The 21311-nt window shown below is 40.3% G+C and overlaps 1 protein-coding gene across 1 annotated transcript in view; it reads left to right on the forward strand.

Moving 5' to 3' along the window:
* Positions 1-4769: 4769 nt before the first annotated feature.
* The window catches only part of LOC103610313 (TRAF2 and NCK-interacting protein kinase-like), a gene marked incomplete at its 3' end in the record, with an annotated part of 26035 nt that continues 9493 nt past the window's right edge, over positions 4770-21311 (forward strand). Inside the window, exons 1-3 of the mRNA XM_008594504.1 lie at positions 4770-5738; positions 13446-13685; positions 16059-16165. Of these exons, the coding sequence (XP_008592726.1) occupies positions 4770-5738; positions 13446-13685; positions 16059-16165 (1316 nt within the window). The remainder of the gene's footprint in view (positions 5739-13445; positions 13686-16058; positions 16166-21311) is intronic.

A 21311-nucleotide genomic window follows, 5' to 3' on the forward strand; every position in this document is an offset into this window, starting at 1 on the left:
TACGAGGGAGGGTAGGCACTGGGCGGGAGTCCATAAATTCTTTTGTACCCTCAGCCATTAACTTCTGTATGGCATCGAGTATGTCACTTCACTTCTCTTACTTTTGGGTTCTCTATCTAGGAAATGTTTGCGCTACATGGTGTCAGAAAGACTGAATGACATAAGCGTTATGAAGTAACCTCATAAGCAGTTTGATGATATGTAATAAGTAACGTATTTTGCATTGGTGTTACCTACCCCTGGTTTGAAAACCCCACCAGTCACTGCAAAGACGTGCTTAACAGGAACGTCTCGGTGAGAGTCCAGTTAGCGGTAAAAGGCAGGGTGCTCTGAGTGACACTGAATCTCTGTCACCCCTTCCTGCCAGCGTGCCCCCCAACAGCCCAGGAGAGAAAGAGCCTTGAGCGCTTGGGCATCTCTAGTTAAGAGCTCGCGTCCGAAGTTAGCTCTGCTGCTAGCTTCCAGACACCCGCGCCAGTGCCCGTTGCCTTCACGGTTGTCTGCTTGCTGCCCCACAGCAACAAAGGCGAGAGAAGGAGCTGCGGAAGCAGCAGGAGAGGGAGCAGCGGCGGCACTACGAAGAGCAGATGCGCCGGGAGGAGGAGAGGAGGCGCGCGGAGCACGAGCAGGTACCACCGGGGTCGGGGAGGCCAGCGACGGCCCGGCGTGAACTCACTCCAGCCCCGGGCGTCTCTGGGGTGTGGGGCACCTTCTCTTAGCACTACTCAGCTGAAGCGGGTTTTTATCCTTAATCAAGCAACTGTTCTCAACCTATTCAAAAAGTCAAATGCACAAGCTTGGCAATGCCCACTCGTTCAACCTTGCTTCCTACCCAGGCCAGAGTCCCCTGACATCCCTAGATCTGATTCTCCCACCCGTGTGTGTCTGTTTTGAAGGTAGCACTGAAGCAAGTCCTACTCTTTCATTGCTTCAGAAGAGCTTTTCTACTCATGCCGTCTCTGGTCTCTGTGGCTTTGAGTCACTGATGCGGGCTCTCCTCTTTTGGCTAGAATCACATTCTGGCAGCACTGTGGAACTCTGCAGGACAGTTCCATTACAAAGACAGTGCACGGTGGCATTTAACAATTGTTTTTTCCCTGCTGCTTGCACAGGAGCCTCTGAACTTTATGGCATTATTAATTCCAGGTAGTCCATAAAGAGAGGAAGCTGTAATGGAACACTTTAAAATGTAGCTGGGTTTATTAAAACCAAGTAGTAATGGTAAAATGCTGCCAGCAGTTGGCAGGTAGAGGGCTTGTGCTTTTGACTACTTGAAATGCTTTTGCTTTGGTGTGGCATGCTCTTCCTGTTTTGTGAGGAGGTATCTGGGTATTTTTTCTCCTCCTTCCTTCTACACTTTACTTGGCAGCTCTTGTCACCTTTGGAATTACTGGTTCTTTTTCTCTCTCTTTCTCTTTCTCTGAATTCTCTGCTGCCTACCTCTGCAGGAGTACATCAGGCGACAGTTAGAGGAGGAGCAGAGACAGTTAGAGATCTTGCAGCAGCAGCTACTGCATGAACAAGCTCTACTTCTGGTAATGGGAAAGCCAACAGCCAGCTGACCTGCTCTGTGTTCATCTCGTGTGTGTGTGTGTGTGTGTGTGTGTGTGTGTGTCCTCCAAACGTGCCAGTCTGGAAGAGAAGATCCTCTAAGCCTCGTGAACCTCAGATATCTCATAGAAACTTAGGACATTTCCTGACCCAACTTGCTGAGTCTTAATACGTTTAATACAATTGTTATGCATTCTTGATTAACTCTGTGTACTTGTGAAACTTTAACATGAATCCAGCCTTAGTATGAGTTCAGACCACTTTTGAAACCCACTGTGTTTATTGCAGAGTAATTTTAAGGCTATTTGCAACATGCTGGAATACAATCACAGCAAAATGCACCTCTTCTTTAAGAACCCACTCAGCTCTGCAGTCATATTTCATTTTCAGACTATTAGTTTTACCCTGACGATGGGAACATTTTGTGTTTCCTGCTCATGCGGCTTCCACTTGAAATACTTTTTTATTATTATTGCACTGCTCTCCAAATGGGCTTCTTGGTGTATCTTTTTTTAACTGAACTTTTTGTTCAACTGCCTCTCCTTAGAGAGCTCCACCCACCATGGCCAAGGCTGGATTCAAGAAGTCAGGGCAGGATACCTCCAAGACATGGAACCAACCTAAATGTCCGTCAATGGATGATTGGATAACGAAACTGTGAGATATGTATACACCATGGAATACTACTCTGCCACAAAAAAGAATGAAATACTTCCATTTGCAACAACATGGATGAGCCTGGAGAAACTTATGTTGAGTGAAATAAGCAAAGCACAGAGGGATAAATACCACATGTGCTCACTCATAAGTGGGAGCTAAGAGAGAAAGAAGGAAGGAAAGAAAGACCACAGTAGTGCGTTGGTCTCACAGAGGGAGGGAACACTCCTTGGGCTACAAAGTGGAGTGAGGGGGGGAGGGAGGTTGGGGGATAATTGGGTGGGGACACAGGGTACAAAAGTAATTTCTGGTAATGGGTATGCTGCCAGTATGAATCTGGCCCTCACATCATGGGCATGAGGGGTGACAATCAGCTTTGTATCTCATGGATAGTCATAAATAAATTTTAAAAAAGTAGTTCCTTCCTTCCTTCACCAACCAACATTTTCTGGAGACATGATTTTAGCCCCTTTGCTAACTGGGAACTAGGAACACAGAAAAGAACAAAATTAGTCCTTATCCTCAATATTTATTGACCATTTACAGTATGCCCACTTGTGGAATGAATGAATGGATGAATGAATGAATGAATATCTGAAAAAAGCCTGAGGACAGACAGATTAGATAAGTAAGGTTTTAGGGACCTAGCTTAAGTTCGTTTCCCCTGAAAGAAAGCAGCCCTTGAGACAATAATGTAATGCTTTATATATATTATGCCATTTAAACATCTCAAGAACCTTAGTATTGTGAGGTACTATCATTATGCCCATTAGATGAGGAAACTGAGGCTCAGAGAGATTTAGTAATTGTCCAAAGTCAACAGTGGCTCAGCTGAGATTTGAACACATGTCTATCTGATTCCAGAAGCTCCCCTGCTATATGCAAAACAATTCACATTAAGGAGGAGTGAAGGAGAGCTGCTTCTTAGGGCCCATGCAAATAACTCTGCTGTCTGTGGTGACTTTTCCTTGGAGGAATGTGATTGAGGACTTATGGGATTCTAGGCATAATCATTTACTGTTCATATCTGGACCCTGTTACTAATTACCAGCATTGTTGCTAACACTACTTTTGAACTACTAGACTAAGGAAGGATTTTCAGTAACTTGGCTCTTTGATAAGATATTTTAAAAATCTAATTAAAAACTGTTGGGATAGCAGAAAACAAGGGTGATAACCAAGTGGTAGAGCAAACAAACAGAATAACAACTTCCAGACAAGATCAGTCACCCTTCCAGGGAGTCAGGGTGTCAGCGCAGGGACGTCACACCCTGCTTCTCAGTCCCATCGTGACTGGTGACACCTAGTGATTTCTCTTATTTTCTTGTGAACATAGCTAGTCATTGAAAAGGATGTTTTGGGTTATTTTATATTTTTATCTAGCATCTTTAAGTATTTATAGTTAGAGCACTTTTCAAGCTTTCTAGACTACAGTATTACCAGAACCAGATATCTCACGTAAGTTCCTATTAGTGACTTTTCCTTGGAGAAATGTGATTGAGGACTTATGGGATTCTAGGCATAATCATTTACTGTTCGTACCTGGACCCTGTTACTAATTACCAGCATTGTTGCTAACACTACTTTTGAACTACTAGACTAAGGAAGGATTTTCAGTAACTTGGCTCTTTGATAAGATATTTTAAAAATCTAATTAAAAACTGTTGGGATAGCAGAAAACAAGGGTGATAACCAAGTGGTAGAGCAAACAAACAGAATAACAACTTCCAGACAAGATCAGTCACCCTTCCAGGGAGTCAGGGTGTCAGCGCAGGGACGTCACACCCTGCTTCTCAGTCCCATCGTGACTGGTGACACCTAGTGATTTCCCTTATTTTCTTGTGAACATAGCTAGTCATTGAAAAGGATGTTTTGGGTTATTTTATATTTTTATCTAGCATCTTTAAGTATTTATAGTTAGAGCACTTTTCAAGCTTTCTAGACTACAGTATTACCAGAACCAGATATCTCACGTAAGTTCCTATTTTTATAGAAATAGTTCTATCTTTTTATTTTTATATTCTACCTTACAAACATATAGAAAATGCTTGAAATGATGTCCTAATGTTAATGATGGTGGTTTATGGGAGGTAGAAATCAAAAGATTGATTTTTCTTCCAATTTTTTTGTACTTTTATATATTATTTAAATCCCTTTTTAATGATCATGTACTATTTTAATGAAAATTACTTTTTCTTTTAAAACTTAAAAAAACTAAGTCTATAGAAAAAAAATCATTGATTTCAGGTAAAGAACATTTTTGATCACTTTCCCTTATAGTCTGTAAACATGATCCATATTTACCTATGTCTATAACTGTTGCCTCTTTCTCTTAGATCAATAATTCAATTTTGTGATCCTACTCCCAGGTACAGCAACGACCCCTTAATAATCCACCTGTCCTTCCAGCTAAGCTGAATCACTATGCTGTCAAACAGCAGCCGGTGTTTCCTGGCTGCTTCCTGGCTGGCAGAGATGTGTCACCTTTCTGCACTCCTAAGCTATTTTCTAGCCATGCCAGCCTGAAATCCTCAGCTAAGCCAGACTCACAGCTCCTGACCATGCCAGGTGTTCAAAAAGCTGAAAAACAAGCCTCTACAAAGCTAATGCCTATAGCACCTGCAGGAATTAATGATTCTAAGTCAAGACTCCTGTTTGAGCATCACTCACGGAAGGAAGATGGACCAGCCTGTCCTGTTAGACTTGGTTTGGAAGAACTACGGAAACCTCAGGAAGCCTCAAAGATCATAGTGAGATCTCCAAAGCGATCTTGCTCCCAAGGATGTAGGCCAACTCAAGAATTAGGATCTAAGGTCATTTGTGTGTCCTCTCCCAACATCTCCAAAGTGGCCAGCCCCCAGTTTTCCATTACTGCAATTAAGGAGGGCCTTAGAGACTCACGTGAGCGTCAGGGCACGAGGGGCATGAATTCATACATCTTTACAAGTTCCTGGACTCTTTTAAGAAGTGCTGCATCACTAAGTGACCTCTCCTTGATGCATGACAATGCAGCCTTCAGTGTCCCCAGCCCCAAGCATGAGTTTAGAAAAGGGATGCCTACAGATCTCATTGGAGAGGACAGTGATTCCCTTCAAAGCATCCCAGAGTTTCTTCTTTCCCCTAGACAGCTCCCTCATACACAAATGACCCAGAAAAGGGCGAAGAGTGTAGAGCAGTGTCGGCTTCCTTCTTTCAGTCTCCACCCAGCACATTCTGATTTGAACTTGTCCACTTTGGCTTCATTGTATTCTACTTGCCATTTGTCCTCATCCCTAAATGTCCTGGCTTATCCTCTCTATTCAGAACTAGTTCACAGCCCCCGAGCTTTCCGAAGTCATGGCATTCCTGGGGGCAGATCTTTGCAAATGTCATCAAGACCATTTTCGAGACCTCCTCATTTCCCTATGCTTCCTGGCCAGGCTCCTAGCAGTAAAAGAAACAGCACAGTTGGGCGTGCAGACAACATGGCTATGTCATCAAGCAATCCCAATGTGGGGTTCCCTGGCCACCATAAGTCTGAGCCATCTCCGGTGGGTGACATCTTCCAAGGTCCCTGGCTTCCTAGCAGCTGGTGCTCTTCCTTGGCTTCATGCACTTCTAGACGTACGTGGGAACATTCTTTGGGGATTTCATGTTTAGTCCTCTCTTCTTGGTTGTGGTTAACAAAATCCAGCTTCCAACTAACCATCCATCTACTCATGAAACAGTTCCCAAGTCTTAGAATGGGTGATCAAACTTTAGAAGATGAAACATTTGAGTGGTAGAAGGAGTGATGGTCCTAAATTTGGGATTGGAGCAACTGGTGTACAAATAAGAACAAATGATCATCTACCTCGGTTTGATTCATCATCTTGGTTTGATTCAACACCCACTGCTTAAGATGGGAATAAAAATGAATGTGAGGATCCTTGTCTTCTTGATGTTTTAGTGCTTCTCATCAGCAGTGTACTTACTTTTCTTCAAAAGCATTATTTATAGATCTCTTTTCTTATCTTAGAGTGGTAGATGGGGCTCAAAACAACCAAACATACATTTCAAGACTTCAGATATGAACAGAATTTCTAGCTTTCCAGAATCTTAATTATCAGCTGATAAGAAAACCTGAATTAAACTCTCCAGGATCTCTTTTCTTATCTTAGAGTGGTAGATGGGGCTCAAAACAACCAAACATACATTTCAAGACTTCAGATATGAACACAATTTCTAGCTTTCCAGAATCTTAATTATCAGCTGATAAGAAAACCTGAATTAAACTCTCCAGAGGAAGATAAAAAAATTATCATTTTTTTTTCACATGCATCCTCTGCCAGGATATACATTTGAAAATATCCTCCCCAGGGATGAGTGGGCCACTGTACCCATGACACTGTCTCCTGTGATATAGAGTCCCACGTGCCCCATGTGCCACTGAAGCTGCCACCCAGCCCCTTCTCCCCATTGTAACCTCTGCTCCAGCATTTGTTGTATGACTCAGCTCTCTACCTTCTCACCAAGATGTTTTTTGCTTCTTTGATTACTTTTCCATCCACTTCTTCTCTTCCTCCTTCCAAATCAACAGTCTTTCATCAGCAATGTAATGTTGTTGAAAGGCTTCATCCTCTGTGTTTTTATTGCTTCATTTGGTAAAACAGAATGATCATCGCCTTTCTCATTACCTCTCTCATCCGTTTGTGGGATGCAGTAAGAGCAAATGAAAATGCTTGGTTATTTGCAGATTTTAGTGAGTTCCTCCCTCCCTCTTTTTACTGAGAATTTTTTGTGTCCTGAATGTCATGTTGGCTCTGATTTTCAGATTTCAGGCAGAAAGGAATATTAATGTCTCTGCGTTAAAAGAAGGGGTGGGGGGCGTTCTCACCCCTTTCAGATTCTTTGCCATTTGGGGATTAGAATGGAAGTCATATTTGTTCTGTGAAAATATCGTATGATGTTCTGTTGAACATCAGCAGAATGTGAAGGTCTTTTTTGCACTCGTTGGATGATGCAGATTCCTTTTTCTTTGTCCTGTTCCTTCTCATGGCACTGTCTGGGCCTGGCAGTAACTGTGTGCCTGCCTCACCCTGCTTTTCACCTGACAGACTTTAAGCAGTGACAGAATGCTTTGTTTACATGAGTATTGCATGAGATTGCATTTTAATTTTTTTAACACTCCATTGTGTTCGCTTTCTGCGATGCATGCCAGTCATCTGGCCATGGTTTTATTTGGCAAGCAATGATCTGATAAGGGTCAAGATATCTCTGTACTTCCCATCAGCCCACTGGACTTTGAAATCCCTGTATATAAAACTTCTGCCCCTAGATTTTTCTGCTTTACACTGATGGACTTTATTTTTTTCTTTTTATATGTGTTATTTTGTATATGAGGTTCCCAAATGACCATTCAGAGAGTTTACAGCTCTGGTGCCCTCTTTCCTATTTCTGCTTATCTCTCAAGATTTAGCATAAGAGAGGCCTGGAAGGAGATGGTAAGGAGTGTGTCTGAGTTCAAGCTCTTCTACTTCCCAGCTGGGTGACCTGGGTCAATTCACATCACCTTCCTGAGTCATGTCCTCATCTGCACTTCCTGCCTCACAGTCGGGACGACCGCGAGCAACACTGCATGTGCATGTGCTGCATGGGACTAATGCAAACGAGATATAGTATTAAGCATATTCATATTTTGTTCACAAGGCCATCATACTCACTAGGAGTAAGTGTCTCGTCTCTGCTGTTTCTGGTTGGATTTCATGTGACCAGTTCACATGTACCTCCCGCCTCCTCACCCCCTTTCCCCAGTGACAGGAGGTGCTTCTTTATTCCCTATCTCAGCTTGCTAAGGATTTGCTTCCTGACTTTTAAGTTATGTGCTCCATTCACATGGGGATATCTATACTTTTTTTTAGAATATGAGTTAGAAGTGGGTCTTGGAAAATAATCCAGGCCCTTGTCTTCAGACAAGATTGCATTTAAAGAGTCTCCCCTGTGCTCAAAGGTGCCCTAGAACCATGAAATTGTTTGTAACAGATGTCTTTTGTTGTTATGGTCTAGCACGTTGACACTCTATGTCTGATGCTACCAGAACACCCTTTTTCAGTGACAGTTTTATGTCTTGGCAGCAGGAGGTTGGAGCAGAGGCTTGGCTGCTAGACTTTTTTGAGTATCCTCAGGCAGATTGAAACATATTTTGATTGTGCCCCAGTTTTTAATCACATGTATCCTCATTCTGGGGTGAGAGGACCACTTCCTTTCTTTGTCTCCCTCATGTATCTATCTCTTATTCAATTAGTAGACATGTACTGTAATAAATCAGCACACAGGTGTTTGCCTGGTATCAAAGTAATCGGAAGGGCTTGCTCCTAGATACACTATCCAGCTTTCATTCTGTCCATCTGATGCTGTTATTAGTAGAAACACTGTTTCCAGTGTCTGATTCAATCGAATCTTTGCTCCAGTTCTTAAGGTGATCCTTTGGTGGTTGCTGTTTTTGCTAGTGTTTGCACTATCATGAAAGAGCTCTTTGCAAATTCCTGATGCAGAGCAGAAATGGAGAATTTGGGCTTCTTAAAATGAACTGATCAGAGGGACACAGAAATGGCTATGTCTTGGTGACTTGGGCCAGCACATTGGGCCACATTACCTTCCTAAAGACAAGGTTTTCTTGAGACACAGTGTATAGCCAGATGCCTCACTATTACCGCCTTCTCATAGATTTTCAAGTTTCTTTGGACAGACTCCAACCCAGGAAATATCAACACATTGGACTCATCCTGAAATAATTTGCAAAGTGTAACAATCGATTAATTATGCCATATACTTTAGAACAGAACAGACTGAAACATTATGATGGTAGGATTTAGTAGGTAAACTAACTATTGGAAAGCATAGGAAATTCTTAACAGTAATTTTTTGTATGTTCTCAAACGGCTAGCAGAAGGGGGATCAAATGTTCTCATTGCAAAGAAATAAATTTTTGTGATGATGAGTATGCTAATTACCCTGATTTGATCATCACACACTGTATACATGTATTGAAATATAACTCTGTATCCCATAAATATGTAGAATCAATACATGCCAAATTTAAAAAGGAATTAATTAACTAAAAGAAAAGAAAGCTTAAGAAATTTTATTAGAAGTGCCTTAGTAACATCTGTACACAACTAATCAAATGCATTAACTTACCTATGCAAATCAGTACCCCACTTTCTTCCCTGTTATTTTATAATGACAGTTTTAGGGCCCCACGTGGCCTGTGGTTCTGTTAGCAGCAGGGATGTTTGCTTTACTGGAGCCTTGTTGCTGACAATTGCCAAAATAATTCTTTATCTCAAAAATGGTTTCTTTGCTCAAGATGGAGCTTTGGGGGCAGAATCTTCTATTGTTGTTTTTAATGTGCTGTCTCTTAATGTGTATTTAAAACTGTCAGTATATTTTACAGTTAAAAATAATAGTAAGTACAGGTATTTCTCACTCCTGAATTTGAAGTGACAAGAGGTTAAAGTTGGATGGCCAGATATTTATCTGAAAATGTGTCTGAGTCTTGGGTTCCTGAGCTCAGACATCAAGATGCTTGTTCATATGATTTATGTATTAATGATAAAAAGATAACTAATATGTGACAAATTCCAGTGGTCTAGAAATATTCGTCTTCTATTTAAATGAGTCTGGCATTTGGAAAAGCAGTACATTGAATGCCTTGGCCTCAGTTTATCTAATGCTATCTTTGCAGGACTTTTTTTTCTTTGTTGTCTTATCTCAAAGCTGGCTTTGTTCTTCTGCTTGATGCAATGGCCAAATAATTATTGGTGATATAATACTTTGCACATATGCACACACAAAGTATACATGTTCTGTTTTTTATTCCTGGCTATTTGCAACTAATCTTACTTGGTATGTGGTGAGCTTCTGGGACGTGGAATTTCAAAAGCAAAGTCAACTGGATGTCAATTGTATGTACCCTACACAGCCATGATGGGAGAAGAGATGTTCAAATTACCCCTCAGTAGAGGCAGGAGGCTGTTTTCTATTTTGCAGCTTATCTTATCATGTTGAAGTATTTGAGGTTAATATAAGTTTAAAAAAAAAATATATATATATATATATATGTATATACATCCTGCGTATGAGGATACTTCAAAAAGTTCATGGGGAAATAGAATTGAAAGCCAATACAAATCTTGCCATGAGCTTCTACAATGTTCAGACAGTGAGTCAGCAGAAGGGAATTAAGGACTCACTCTAAAGGGTCATCATGGTGGGTAGAGTGGTTTCATTGCCCTGGTGGGTTTAGGAAGCAAAACAGTTCACTTGACCCTAAAGAAATAAAGGACAGGACAAGATGAATCTGGAAGAAAAGTCCTGGACCTCTTGAAATTGTCTGTCTTATAGTGTATGTCTTTTTTGTTTCAATTTCCCTTTAAAATTGTCTGCTGTGACCGTCTGTCTGCTGTAAATATGTACTAAGGGTAATTTTTACCTGTTAAAAAACAGCATTCATTGGTCCTGTGAGCCTTCCCTGTGAAGCCCTGGAAATCAGTTATCTGCACTGGGCTGAGAGAGACTCTGGAAGAAAGGGAACAACAAGGAAATGAAATGACCAGGGAGGGAGAGGCTTGCAGGGGGAGAGAAAAGCAGGAGAAGCAAGAATGAGCACCATAAGCCAGTAGTTCCTGAAGTGTGGTCACCACCAGCAGCATCAGTGTCACCTGGAAACTTGGTAGAAATGCAGAATCTCAGGCCTGCTGATCAGCCCCTACTGATCAGGAACTCTGGGGGTGGGGCCTGGCAGTCTGTGATTTAACAGGCTCTGCAGGTGACTCATGCACTTTAGAATCTGAGAACCACTGTCTTAAGCTAAATATGCTCCTTGACTTACATCCCAATTAACCTTTTGCAAGTTGAAAATATTGTAAGTCAAAATGCACTTAATACACCTAACATATCGAATAACATAGCTTAACCTACCTTCCTTAAACATGCTCAGAACAGTAACATTAGCCTACAGTTGGGCAAAACCATTTAACACAAAGGCTATTTTATAATGAAGTGTTGGATATTTATTGAATACTGTACTGAAAGTGAAAAACAGTGGTTGTATGAGTACCTGAAGTATGATTTCTACTGAATGTGTATCACTTTTACACCATCATGAAGTCAAAAATAGTAAGCTGAACCATTGTAAGTCAGAAACGTCTGTATTTGGTAAAGAAAAAGATTACTCCGCCTTTAGGAAAGGAGGAAATTTCTGGAAGCTCTACAGGACTTTAAATTATATATACCAAAAGTGAAATATGAAGTGGAATGAAAACATTATGAAATTCCATTAAAAAAATAAAGGTAATCCAGCTTTTTTCACCCAAATGTCTTAAATTTTTTCCAGGCAACCATTTGTGATAAGACTTCCAGAAAATATTTCGAGGTCACCTTTGAAATATGAAATGCTGTTTGAACTGGAGTTTAAAGAGTAATGATAAAATCAAGTATTCTTTGTGTTTTAAGTTTGCCCTTAAAAAATGAGAACCAAGATTTTTCAGTACCGGACACCTTAGCATATCTTCTCCTTGGTTGTTTTTAATTTGTACAAGTATATAATTCTTTGTAAGAGTATATAGCCCTCAAAAGGAGACATTTTTACAAAAACTTATCTTTTAAGGTAAAACGTCCTCTTTTAAAATTCTAAACTTTGACCTTATAGTGTACTTTTGCCCTGTAAAAGGAAAGTAGAGAGAAAACTTACTTTTTGGGAGTGACTAAGGAATAAAAATGTAGATATTCCGTGACAGCTAATTGGATTAAGCATCTTTGGGCACATCAGTTTTTGTTTTTATGTTTTTGGCTCTTTTAAAATGGGTTTGTGTTTTGTACTAGATTTTTTTAATGTGCTTTGTTTTAATACTATTATTCAGTGTATTCATGATATTTAACATTAATATAAATTCTATCCTTTCTATTCTGGTTGAAGCATAACGTTCAGCTGAACTGGGCTTTGAGAATTTCCTCTGAATTGTCATTAATAACATTCCAACGCTGCAATTTCAGATCGAAGAGTGCTTGATAGGTCCTTGTACAAAGCAGATACTAAATAAATGTTGAAGTAACAATTTAATTTAGAAAGCACCCTAGATTTCTTTCTCAGCCAAGATTTATTGAACACCTTCCACATGCCAGGCACAGAGGATTTATTGAACACCTACCACATGCCAGGTACTCGGGGATACAATGACGGTGGCAGACTCAGCTTCTGTCTCCACAGAGCCTACCTTCCTGATGTAGGAGGTCACAGGCTTACATAAGCATCAACAATAAAGCATGAGCAGTGTTATGGTAAAGGAGTACCCTGTACTCTGGATTTTAATGAGTTGTCTTAAAAAGCCTTTATTTCACTGAAAGATTGCATGTCTTTCCTGCATGAACAATATCACCACATGCCAAACTGTGAGACTCTACAACAAATGTCTTGGTGTCAAGGGATATGTCATACCATAAGTGGCAGTATAGCAGAAAGCAGGTATCACAGAGGTTAGGCATATGGCTGTGGGTGCGGAATGTCTATGTTCCAATCCAGGCTCCAGCACGTGTCAGCTGTGAAATCTAGGGTGTCTTTTAAGCTCTCTGTACCTTGCATTGCTCATGTGTAAAATGAGGGGAATAACCGTGTCCACCTCACAGTGGACTCAGTGAGTTCATAACAAGTGAGATCTTGAGAGCAGTTCTTGTTTTACAGAGCAAAGCACTCCCTAAAGTCAAAGCTAGGGGTTTTAAAGGAGGAAGTTTGTAATATTAGAAGAGAAGTGTTGTAATAAATTATATTGCTGGTCCATAAATGTTCACTACATATAGTTATTGTTATCATCGCATTATTCCACTGATTTCTTAGCAGTCTCAAGTAAATCACTTAACTTTTTGCTAGGAACTCCAAGTCAGCCCTACACATTGCTCTAAATGGAAAACTTTGAAGAGTGGTTAAAAGCATGTTATAGGTGGCTGTGATGGGCTCTGGCCCAGTTCTTGTGCCCTGGAGCTTCTTCTTCTTAGCAGTCTCAAGTAAATCACTTAACTTTTTGCTAGGAACTCCAGGTCAGCCCTACACATTGCTCTAAATGGAAAACTTTGAAGAGTGGTCAAAAGCATGTTATAGGTGGCTGTGATGGGCTCTGGCCCAGTTCTTGTGCCCTGGAGCTTCTTTTCCCTTCAGCTGATTGATATATGAGCTGATCTGCTGCTGCTTCTAATAATGCTGCCTAATGTTGGTTTGATGCTAGATCCCACATCTGGTGGCTGTAAAATCCCAGGGACCTGCCTTGACAGCCTCCCAGTCAGTGCACGAGCAGCCCACAAAGGGCCTGTCTGGGTTCCAGGAGGCTCTGAATGTGACCTCTCACCGCGTCGAGATGCCACGCCAGAATTCAGATCCCACCTCTGAAAACCCTCCTCTCCCCACTCGCATTGAAAAGTTTGACCGAAGCTCTTGGTTACGACAGGAAGAAGACATTCCACCAAAGGTAATATTACTGGGTTGTTTTTGTCATCATGGTCGTCATCATCATTTGTTATTATCACCACTATTCCAGACCTTTCGTAATGAAGAACGTGATAATGCCAAAGCACCTTCCCTTCTCATGTTTGTTTTGGTCTCTCCTTCTTCCAACCTAAGACTTGAATTGTCATTTATTGTTTCTGACCTTCGTTTTCCCCAAGAAACTAAAGCTCAAGTAAATTGAATGACTTGGAAGCGTATATCACATATCCAGAATTAGAACTTTCAACCCGAGGCACTCCAAATTGTTATTTTACTATCCATAGTAAGAAATGGAATAATAGACATTTTTGTCGATTACTGAATCTATGGATAGACAAATTGAAAACTTCCAAATAAAAAGTAGAGAATTCATTTATGCCTATTTTTAACACCAAAAAGTAAAACCAGATTTGAGGGATTCAGAAGATAGTATTTCTCTTAGGATATTTTAGTTAGCCCCATTCAAGGAACGCTCCTTCTAGTCCAAGTCATAATTTATTTTCAGTCTTAATTCATTACTGAGGATATGACTTTAGGGTAAAATGACCAGCCAACTCACTGGACAGAACAGTCCTGAGTTTGGGTTCTCTTGTTTTCCTATGCTAACTCATTACTCATTCCAAGAAGTATTCTGGAATGTGGCTGTGCTTCTGGCTGCAGCCAACCTGGAAGTATTTTAAAACACTGGAGAAATTTTTGCATCAGATTATTTCTACCCATTCCCCTGAGCTCAGAGGGGCTGTGGCAAATGGAATGTCACACTATTTTCAGGAAATAATACCGTTGATAATTGCAGGAAAAAATAATAGTTTTTACTCCGTGACTTACAAATATTTTTTCTCATTTTCTTCTCAAAAGGATATTACAACAAGAATTCCATTATTTTGAAAATGAAAACAGTCAGTAATGGCTTTGTTTGTTGATGTTCTCCTCTGTGGAAGCAGAAATGCCATCAGAAAAAATTACTTAGGGAGCAAAATTCAATATAGAAAATAAGGTGGGCAGAAGCACAGACACAGTAGATGGAAAAACTGAAAATGGAAGTTATTGGTCGACTATGTAAAGCACGCAGGCATGCATGTACAAAGCTGGGAGAGAGTTTAGATCAATTCAAAGACTTTTTCATAATTCATTAGGCTGTTTCTTCTCTGCAACCATTTACATTTACAAAAAGAAAAAGGAAAAATAGTAGTAGAGATATTTAATTTGAACAGGTGGTGGGCATGCATGTACAAAGCTGGGAGAGAGTTTAGATCAATTCAAAGACTTTTTCATAATTCATTAGGCTGTTTCTTCTCTGCAACCGTTTACATTTACAAAAAGAAAAAGGAAAAATAGTAGTAGAGATATTTAATTTGAACAGGTGGTAGCACTGGCATGGTCATTCTGCTTCACTTCATGATGCATCTTTATGTTAAAATGAATTACAATAAAAATTAATTTTTTAAAGCAGAGAAAAGATAATACTTTACATTAAAAGTAATTTTCTGTACTAGGATTTATAACATGATTCTTCTAAATAATGAACTCCTTTGGCACACCTACAATATTTGATTTCATTGAAAACTGTCTGTGTTTTATAAAATGAGGCGTACTTCACTTCTAACCAAGGTTTTTGCCAGATAAACTAATAATACATTTTCCTACCGTACCTCACAGTCTTGTTGATACTTAGGCTTTTGGAAGACTCTTCAGTGTTCTCATTATTAAACCTGTTTTGTATTATGTTTGCTAATTGACCTTCTGAACCACAGTGTTTGGGTTTTTGGTTTTAATTAGAAATTACAAGTTGATGAGGAAGTGGGAACATCAGGATCTATTGCAGTAGGTTCTCTGAACTCACTGACATATGATTTATGTCCCAAGTCCTAGCCTGATATCCTAGCTTCTCACTAGATTTCATAAGTTCCTTATCTGTTTAGCAGTTGTGATGTGAACTAAAAATGGGGCTTGACTTTATCTTGGTGACTGTCATCTGATGCAACTTCCAATGGCTTACTGGTACCCCAAAGACATTTCTAGTATTCACTACCCTTGCCCAACCAAGGGAGGTCAATTATTTTTAGCCCAGTGGATCAAACTGATTAGCTTAGTCTGTCTTTAAATTTGTGTCTATGATCGAGGATGAACCTCTTTAATGGTCACTGAATGCACCTCATTGCCTTTTACCAGTAAAGCCTTAATTGATTTTGTTTAGGGAATTTAATATTTCTGTGAGGAATGAAAGATAGTTCTTCCTGGTTTCACATAGTTTCTGTAACTTCTGGCAAATCTTTGGAAAGGAGCAGGATTTTCAGACAGTAGCCTATGGAAGCTATTTTATGAAAAATATTTCTGAATTCTTGTTTTCTTCCAGGTGCCTCAAAGAACAACTTCTATATCCCCAGCATTAGCCAGAAAGAATTCTCCTGGGAATGGCAGTGCTCTGGGACCGAGGCTAGGATCTCAACCCATCAGAGCAAGGTACGGTGAGGAAGGTGGTGAAAGTGAAGGAAAAGCCCCACCCACCCTTGTCATGATTGCTTTCCTAAAAAATGTCTGTGCTTTTTTCACTTCAGAGGCATGTTGACTTCCATCTGGTCTGAAAGCTTTGATGGGCCAGCACACATACTTTTTAGTTTTTCAGTAGCTTTTTACAGAATCAGTGGGGACTCATGAATGAATGAATGAATGAACAAATGAATGGGGCATCCCAGAAGCCAATCAAGTGCACCCTAACTGACAGTTTTTTAAATCTGGGAGTAAAATTGCAAATATAAATCCAGTAGCAGTACCTCAAACCATTACTTCAGAGATCATTTTATGGAGTCAAAAGGGCAAAATGCCCTGTTTTCGGGTGATTTTTAGCATCAGATCAAGAAATGTGCCCTGGGGAACCATTTTGACATTACAAAGTAGTTGCTGAGGAAATTGTGACCAACTACAGAACTTCACTAGGCTGGCAATGAGGAAATCACCGCTTTGGCATTATGGAGGGTCACTGAAATACAGTTATGTTTGTGCTATTGCTCTGATCTCCTTCCAGAATTTTTCATCAACAGTGTATATTTCTACAGTAAGAGTTGCATCTACTGGTTGGTGTAGAGGTATCAAGAGAAGCTGGAAAGTAAGCAGTAGCTTTACAGTATCTGAGCAGATTTCATGTCGTAACAGATGCTGTTTCCCTGCTATATAGTTCATCAAGCTTCCCTCAGATTTTTCATGATGAATACATCTCTTTTTAGGATCAACTAAAATAGCAAATGGCCTCTGCTAAGCCTATAAAAAGGATGAGCTTGGTAGTTCATCAAGCTTCCCTCAGATTTTTCATGATGAATACATCCCTTTTTAGGATCAACTAAAATAGCAAATGGCCTCTGCTAAGCCTATAAAAAGGATGAGCTTGGGCTGGCTGTTTTCTTCTCCTTCATTGTGTTCATAATAAGAGAAGGACCCTCTTCTGGTAGTGAGAGCGCGAGAGACTGGAAATAAAGCTTATGATTATTTGTACCTATCTTTAAAATATGGAATGCTTTTGATCATATATCTTTAATTTTCCTCTTCACATGAAAAGCTTTAGGAAAGGGTCAGTCCATAAATAAGATGCAACTATACTAAGAACACGAATCCCTTAGGGCAAAGATGCTAGCTCCTTCTAGGTGGAATTACTAATTGCAGGAGTCTCTAAGTGAGCCATTATTTTCCGGGGACTTGTCAGATTCTCGCCAGGCTGGTGTTGCTAAGCAGCACTGAAGAAGACTGGGACACACTGTGACCAGGGAGCCAAAGGAATGTTAGCCCTGGATTGCCAGCCTGGACTCTATCAATCCTCCTCTTCAAGCAGCGATAAGTCCCCAATTATCAATGCTTCTTGCTTCTGTGATCCCTGCCCTCAGGGCTCTGGTTATTGGCTCAGTTGCTCAGAATTTTAGTTGCTTTAGATCAAGTATTATTTCAACATTAAGCATTTTTTCTTCTGTCAACTAAAAAGAGAGAACACTACCATTATATAGTCAAATAAAAAGCAGCTTTTTATTCCCTCTGAAGTGCTATTTTAATGGCATTGGGCCTAAGATAATTGGTATTTGATGCTCAGTGGCTTACAAAAGGTAAACTTTTCCCTTGGAACCACTTAAATATTGTACTTTGTCCAAAGAATGCAGACTTTATGAGAGACAGCTAACATTTTTTTACTTACGATAGCAGGGAGGAAGCAGACTAAAAGGTGGTGATTATTTACCTACTATGAAAGTCAGAGATTGGCAGAGTGGGAGAGGTGGAAAGTCCCATCTCTGCATGGGGGCAGTCCTACAGAACACCCCTGCTTCTGGCTGTCACATATCTCCATGTCACCAACATGTGAGATGCAAATCAGACTTTGCAGCTCTAGATTAGATTGCATTTTTAAAAGCTTCAAGATTTGGTTTATCGTTTGGGATAGGGATAGCGTTAGTTTGCCTTTGCTGTGTCGTAAACCACGCAAAACTTAGTGGTCCAAAACAATTATCATCTCCCAGACTGTGTGGGTGGGCTACGCCATTCCTCTGCTGGCCTCACCTGGGCCCCTCATGCAGCTGCATTGAGTTGATGGGTCTGCTGTACCTCTTGCTCCACATGGCCTTTCATCCTGGGCTTCTTCACCCTTTGGTGATCTCAGAACAGCATCTCAAGGGGGAACGCTCCCAATGCACAAGCACCTTTCAAGCCTTTGCTTGCATCTCTTTGCTGATGTCCCACTGGCCACCTAAGTCACATGGCCAAGCCCTGAGTCCACATGGAAAGAAGCTGCGCAAGGGCACAAATGCCAGGGGACGGGATTTGCTGGGAGCTGTTCCTGTGACACAGAGCCTCTCCTCCTGCCTGTTGGTCCTAATGAAGTCCTCACAGTTCTTTTTGTAGCATTCGTTAGACAACCACCCACCCATAAATCCACTTAAGAAAGGGTTACTTTGAGATAATCTGTCCTTTGCCCTGCTGCTAAGCTGCCTCCTATGTTTGTCCCATGTTCCTTTCTTCCTCCCAGCCTTTCTCGGAGGTAATTCTCAAGGGAGACTGGCAAATGAGCAAAGTTACAATGGATTCTGGTAAAAATTACACAGCTAGTAAGGGACAGATTCAGGATGTTTTGTTATGATTATTTTTAATTCATTTGTTAAATTCAGCAAGTATCTATTAAGGACCCAATATATGCAGGACCACATGTGGCCCTAGGACCCAATGACTCCAGCCTAGATTGCCTGACTCCAGGGCCCAAGGAGCATATTATACCTACTGCTCTTTGGGGCTGCAGGCATTGTTAGGGCTGAGATGATATTTTATATATCTTTCCTCACTTTCTTATTTTGCTTTGGAGTAAATATGTGAATTAACTTACTTAGAGAAGGCAGAGCCTCTCTATTCTCCTGTGGCAAACTTTAGGGACCACAGGTTTAAGACAAGTTTCTCAACACAGAAGAAGCCCGGGTCCCAAGTCATCAGCTAGAGAAGAACCACCAAGGAGAGCAGTTTTACCTGCGAATGTTATGATGTGAGTGAGAAATAAGCCATTGTTGTGCTAAGCCAAGAAGAAGTCAGAGCCTAATGGTTAAGAAGCTCCGCTTTTGCTTTCTGCATTTCGTACTAATAAACCCCATTGACTAAGGGCAAGATGTTACATAGTAACTGCACAATGTGTGATATTTTTTGATATTTTGGGAAACAATGTTTAAATCAAAAAACTTCTTAGTACCCCTACATGGAAGACTCTTGAGTTAAAATGGGCAGTGTGCAAGCATGTACTAGGGGTCTTCAGAAAGTTCATGGAAGAATTTGTATTATCTTTTAGTTTCATTTTTCCACAAACTTTTTCAAGTACCCTCATATCTGTAACTTGACAAAAGTCAAGCATTTCTATTTTGAATTCTCTTCCTTCTCCCAGGAATCACTCCCTGTTATGTCTCTCTTCTGCTGTCTACACACACTATACCAAGTCAGATAGAGAGCATGTTTTTAAATAGATCCAGTGTTAAACAGGTACAGCTGTGTAGGCTTCAGTCGGCCTAGGAAGTGTGATTGGGCCACCCCTACAGTTCCCTGCCTTCTGCTTGATTCGGCGCAATTTATTGTTTATTTCTTTATTTAATAAACTCCTCTGGAGTACTTACATATGTGTGCATTACAAATATTAACTAATTTAAACCAGATAGCAATTCTGTGAGGTAGTGATTATAACCAGCCCCATGTTATAGATGGAGAAACTGAGATAGACAGTGGTTAAGTAAATTGCCCAAGGTGACAAAATTAATAAGTGGTAGAGCCAAGATTTGAACTCTGGTAGCCTTGCACCAAAGTCTTTGCTCTTAAGCACCGTCCTGTGCTAATCTGTTTACCATGAACACAGCTGACATTTTCCCAAGGGAAAGGGCCCTTGATTTGCTGTTGGCTGACATGGCACCATTTCATCTCCACCTTTCTCACCATGTGATTTAGTGAGTCTGTTAACAGCTCCTCTTAATCTTACACTTATTGATCCTTATTTTGTGATATGCACTACTTTTTAAAGGTTATTGTACTCAGGCTGGAACTGGGTCATCACATGCTTTTGATAGTTCCCTCCCTAGGTGATTAAAGTCTGGGTGATAACACAGTCACCGTGACCCCACGCAACTGTTCCCTGCCTTCCTTCTCATCACATGCATCTGGGAATTGCTCAGGCTGCAAGATCAGTGGGCACTTCTCACCTGCTACATGGACTCTCAAATGCCTCGTGCTGTTAATGTGAGCAATTGACTTTCAGTCAAGATTTGATTGATCACTTTTAAATATTGTTCTAAAAAATCCCAGACACTTTCATATTTAACTTGGATGCATGTGTTCTTTTAAAGCAAATTAAAATTTGATGAAACAAGTATATTCAGAATATGAAAGGATTTAATTTAAGCCAGAAACCACCAGTCAAAATCCAAAGACTACATTATTAATTTCAAAAAATAATTCTCTGTCCCATCCAACCTTATCGTCTTATGTCTCATCTGTTCTCATTGGCTGTGTCATCAAAGAACAAAATAAATGAATTTTGGCAGTCAGTTAATTAAAGAGTAGGCCCAAGCATTTAGGCCATGAAAACACTTTGTAGTCCTAATTTGCTGTTTTGACTTTTTATATGATTTAAATGAATGGAATAATCACCACATTTTCACTTTGCTGTGTTTTAGAGACCAAATGGCATTGTCTGCAGGATGGCAAGTGTCTGAATTAAAAGTTAGCATTTAAAGAAATCTATTCAGATGTTTTCAAGTTTTTTTTTTTCGTTAAATTTTTATTTTGTCAATATACAATGTATATGATTATTATGGCCCATCACCGACACCTCCCTCCCTCCTCCCTCTCTCCCCTCCCCCCCAAGAATGTCCTTTCCATTTGCTTGTTGTAACAACTTCATAAAAGTATAGTTGTTACATCTTCTTCCCCACCCCCCCTGGTTTTTTTTGTGTGTGTATGTGGGTGAATTAATTTGTTTATTTTTTAGCTCCCACCAATGAGTGAGAACATGTGGTATTTCTTTTTCTCTGCCTGACTCGTTTCACTCAATATTATTCTCTCAAGGTCCATCCATGTTGTTGCAAATGGCAGTATTTCATTCGTTTTTATA

Source organism: Galeopterus variegatus, unplaced genomic scaffold (assembly GCF_000696425.1).
Source record: "Galeopterus variegatus unplaced genomic scaffold, G_variegatus-3.0.2 Scaffold10909, whole genome shotgun sequence".
Classification (NCBI taxonomy): domain Eukaryota; kingdom Metazoa; phylum Chordata; class Mammalia; order Dermoptera; family Cynocephalidae; genus Galeopterus; species Galeopterus variegatus.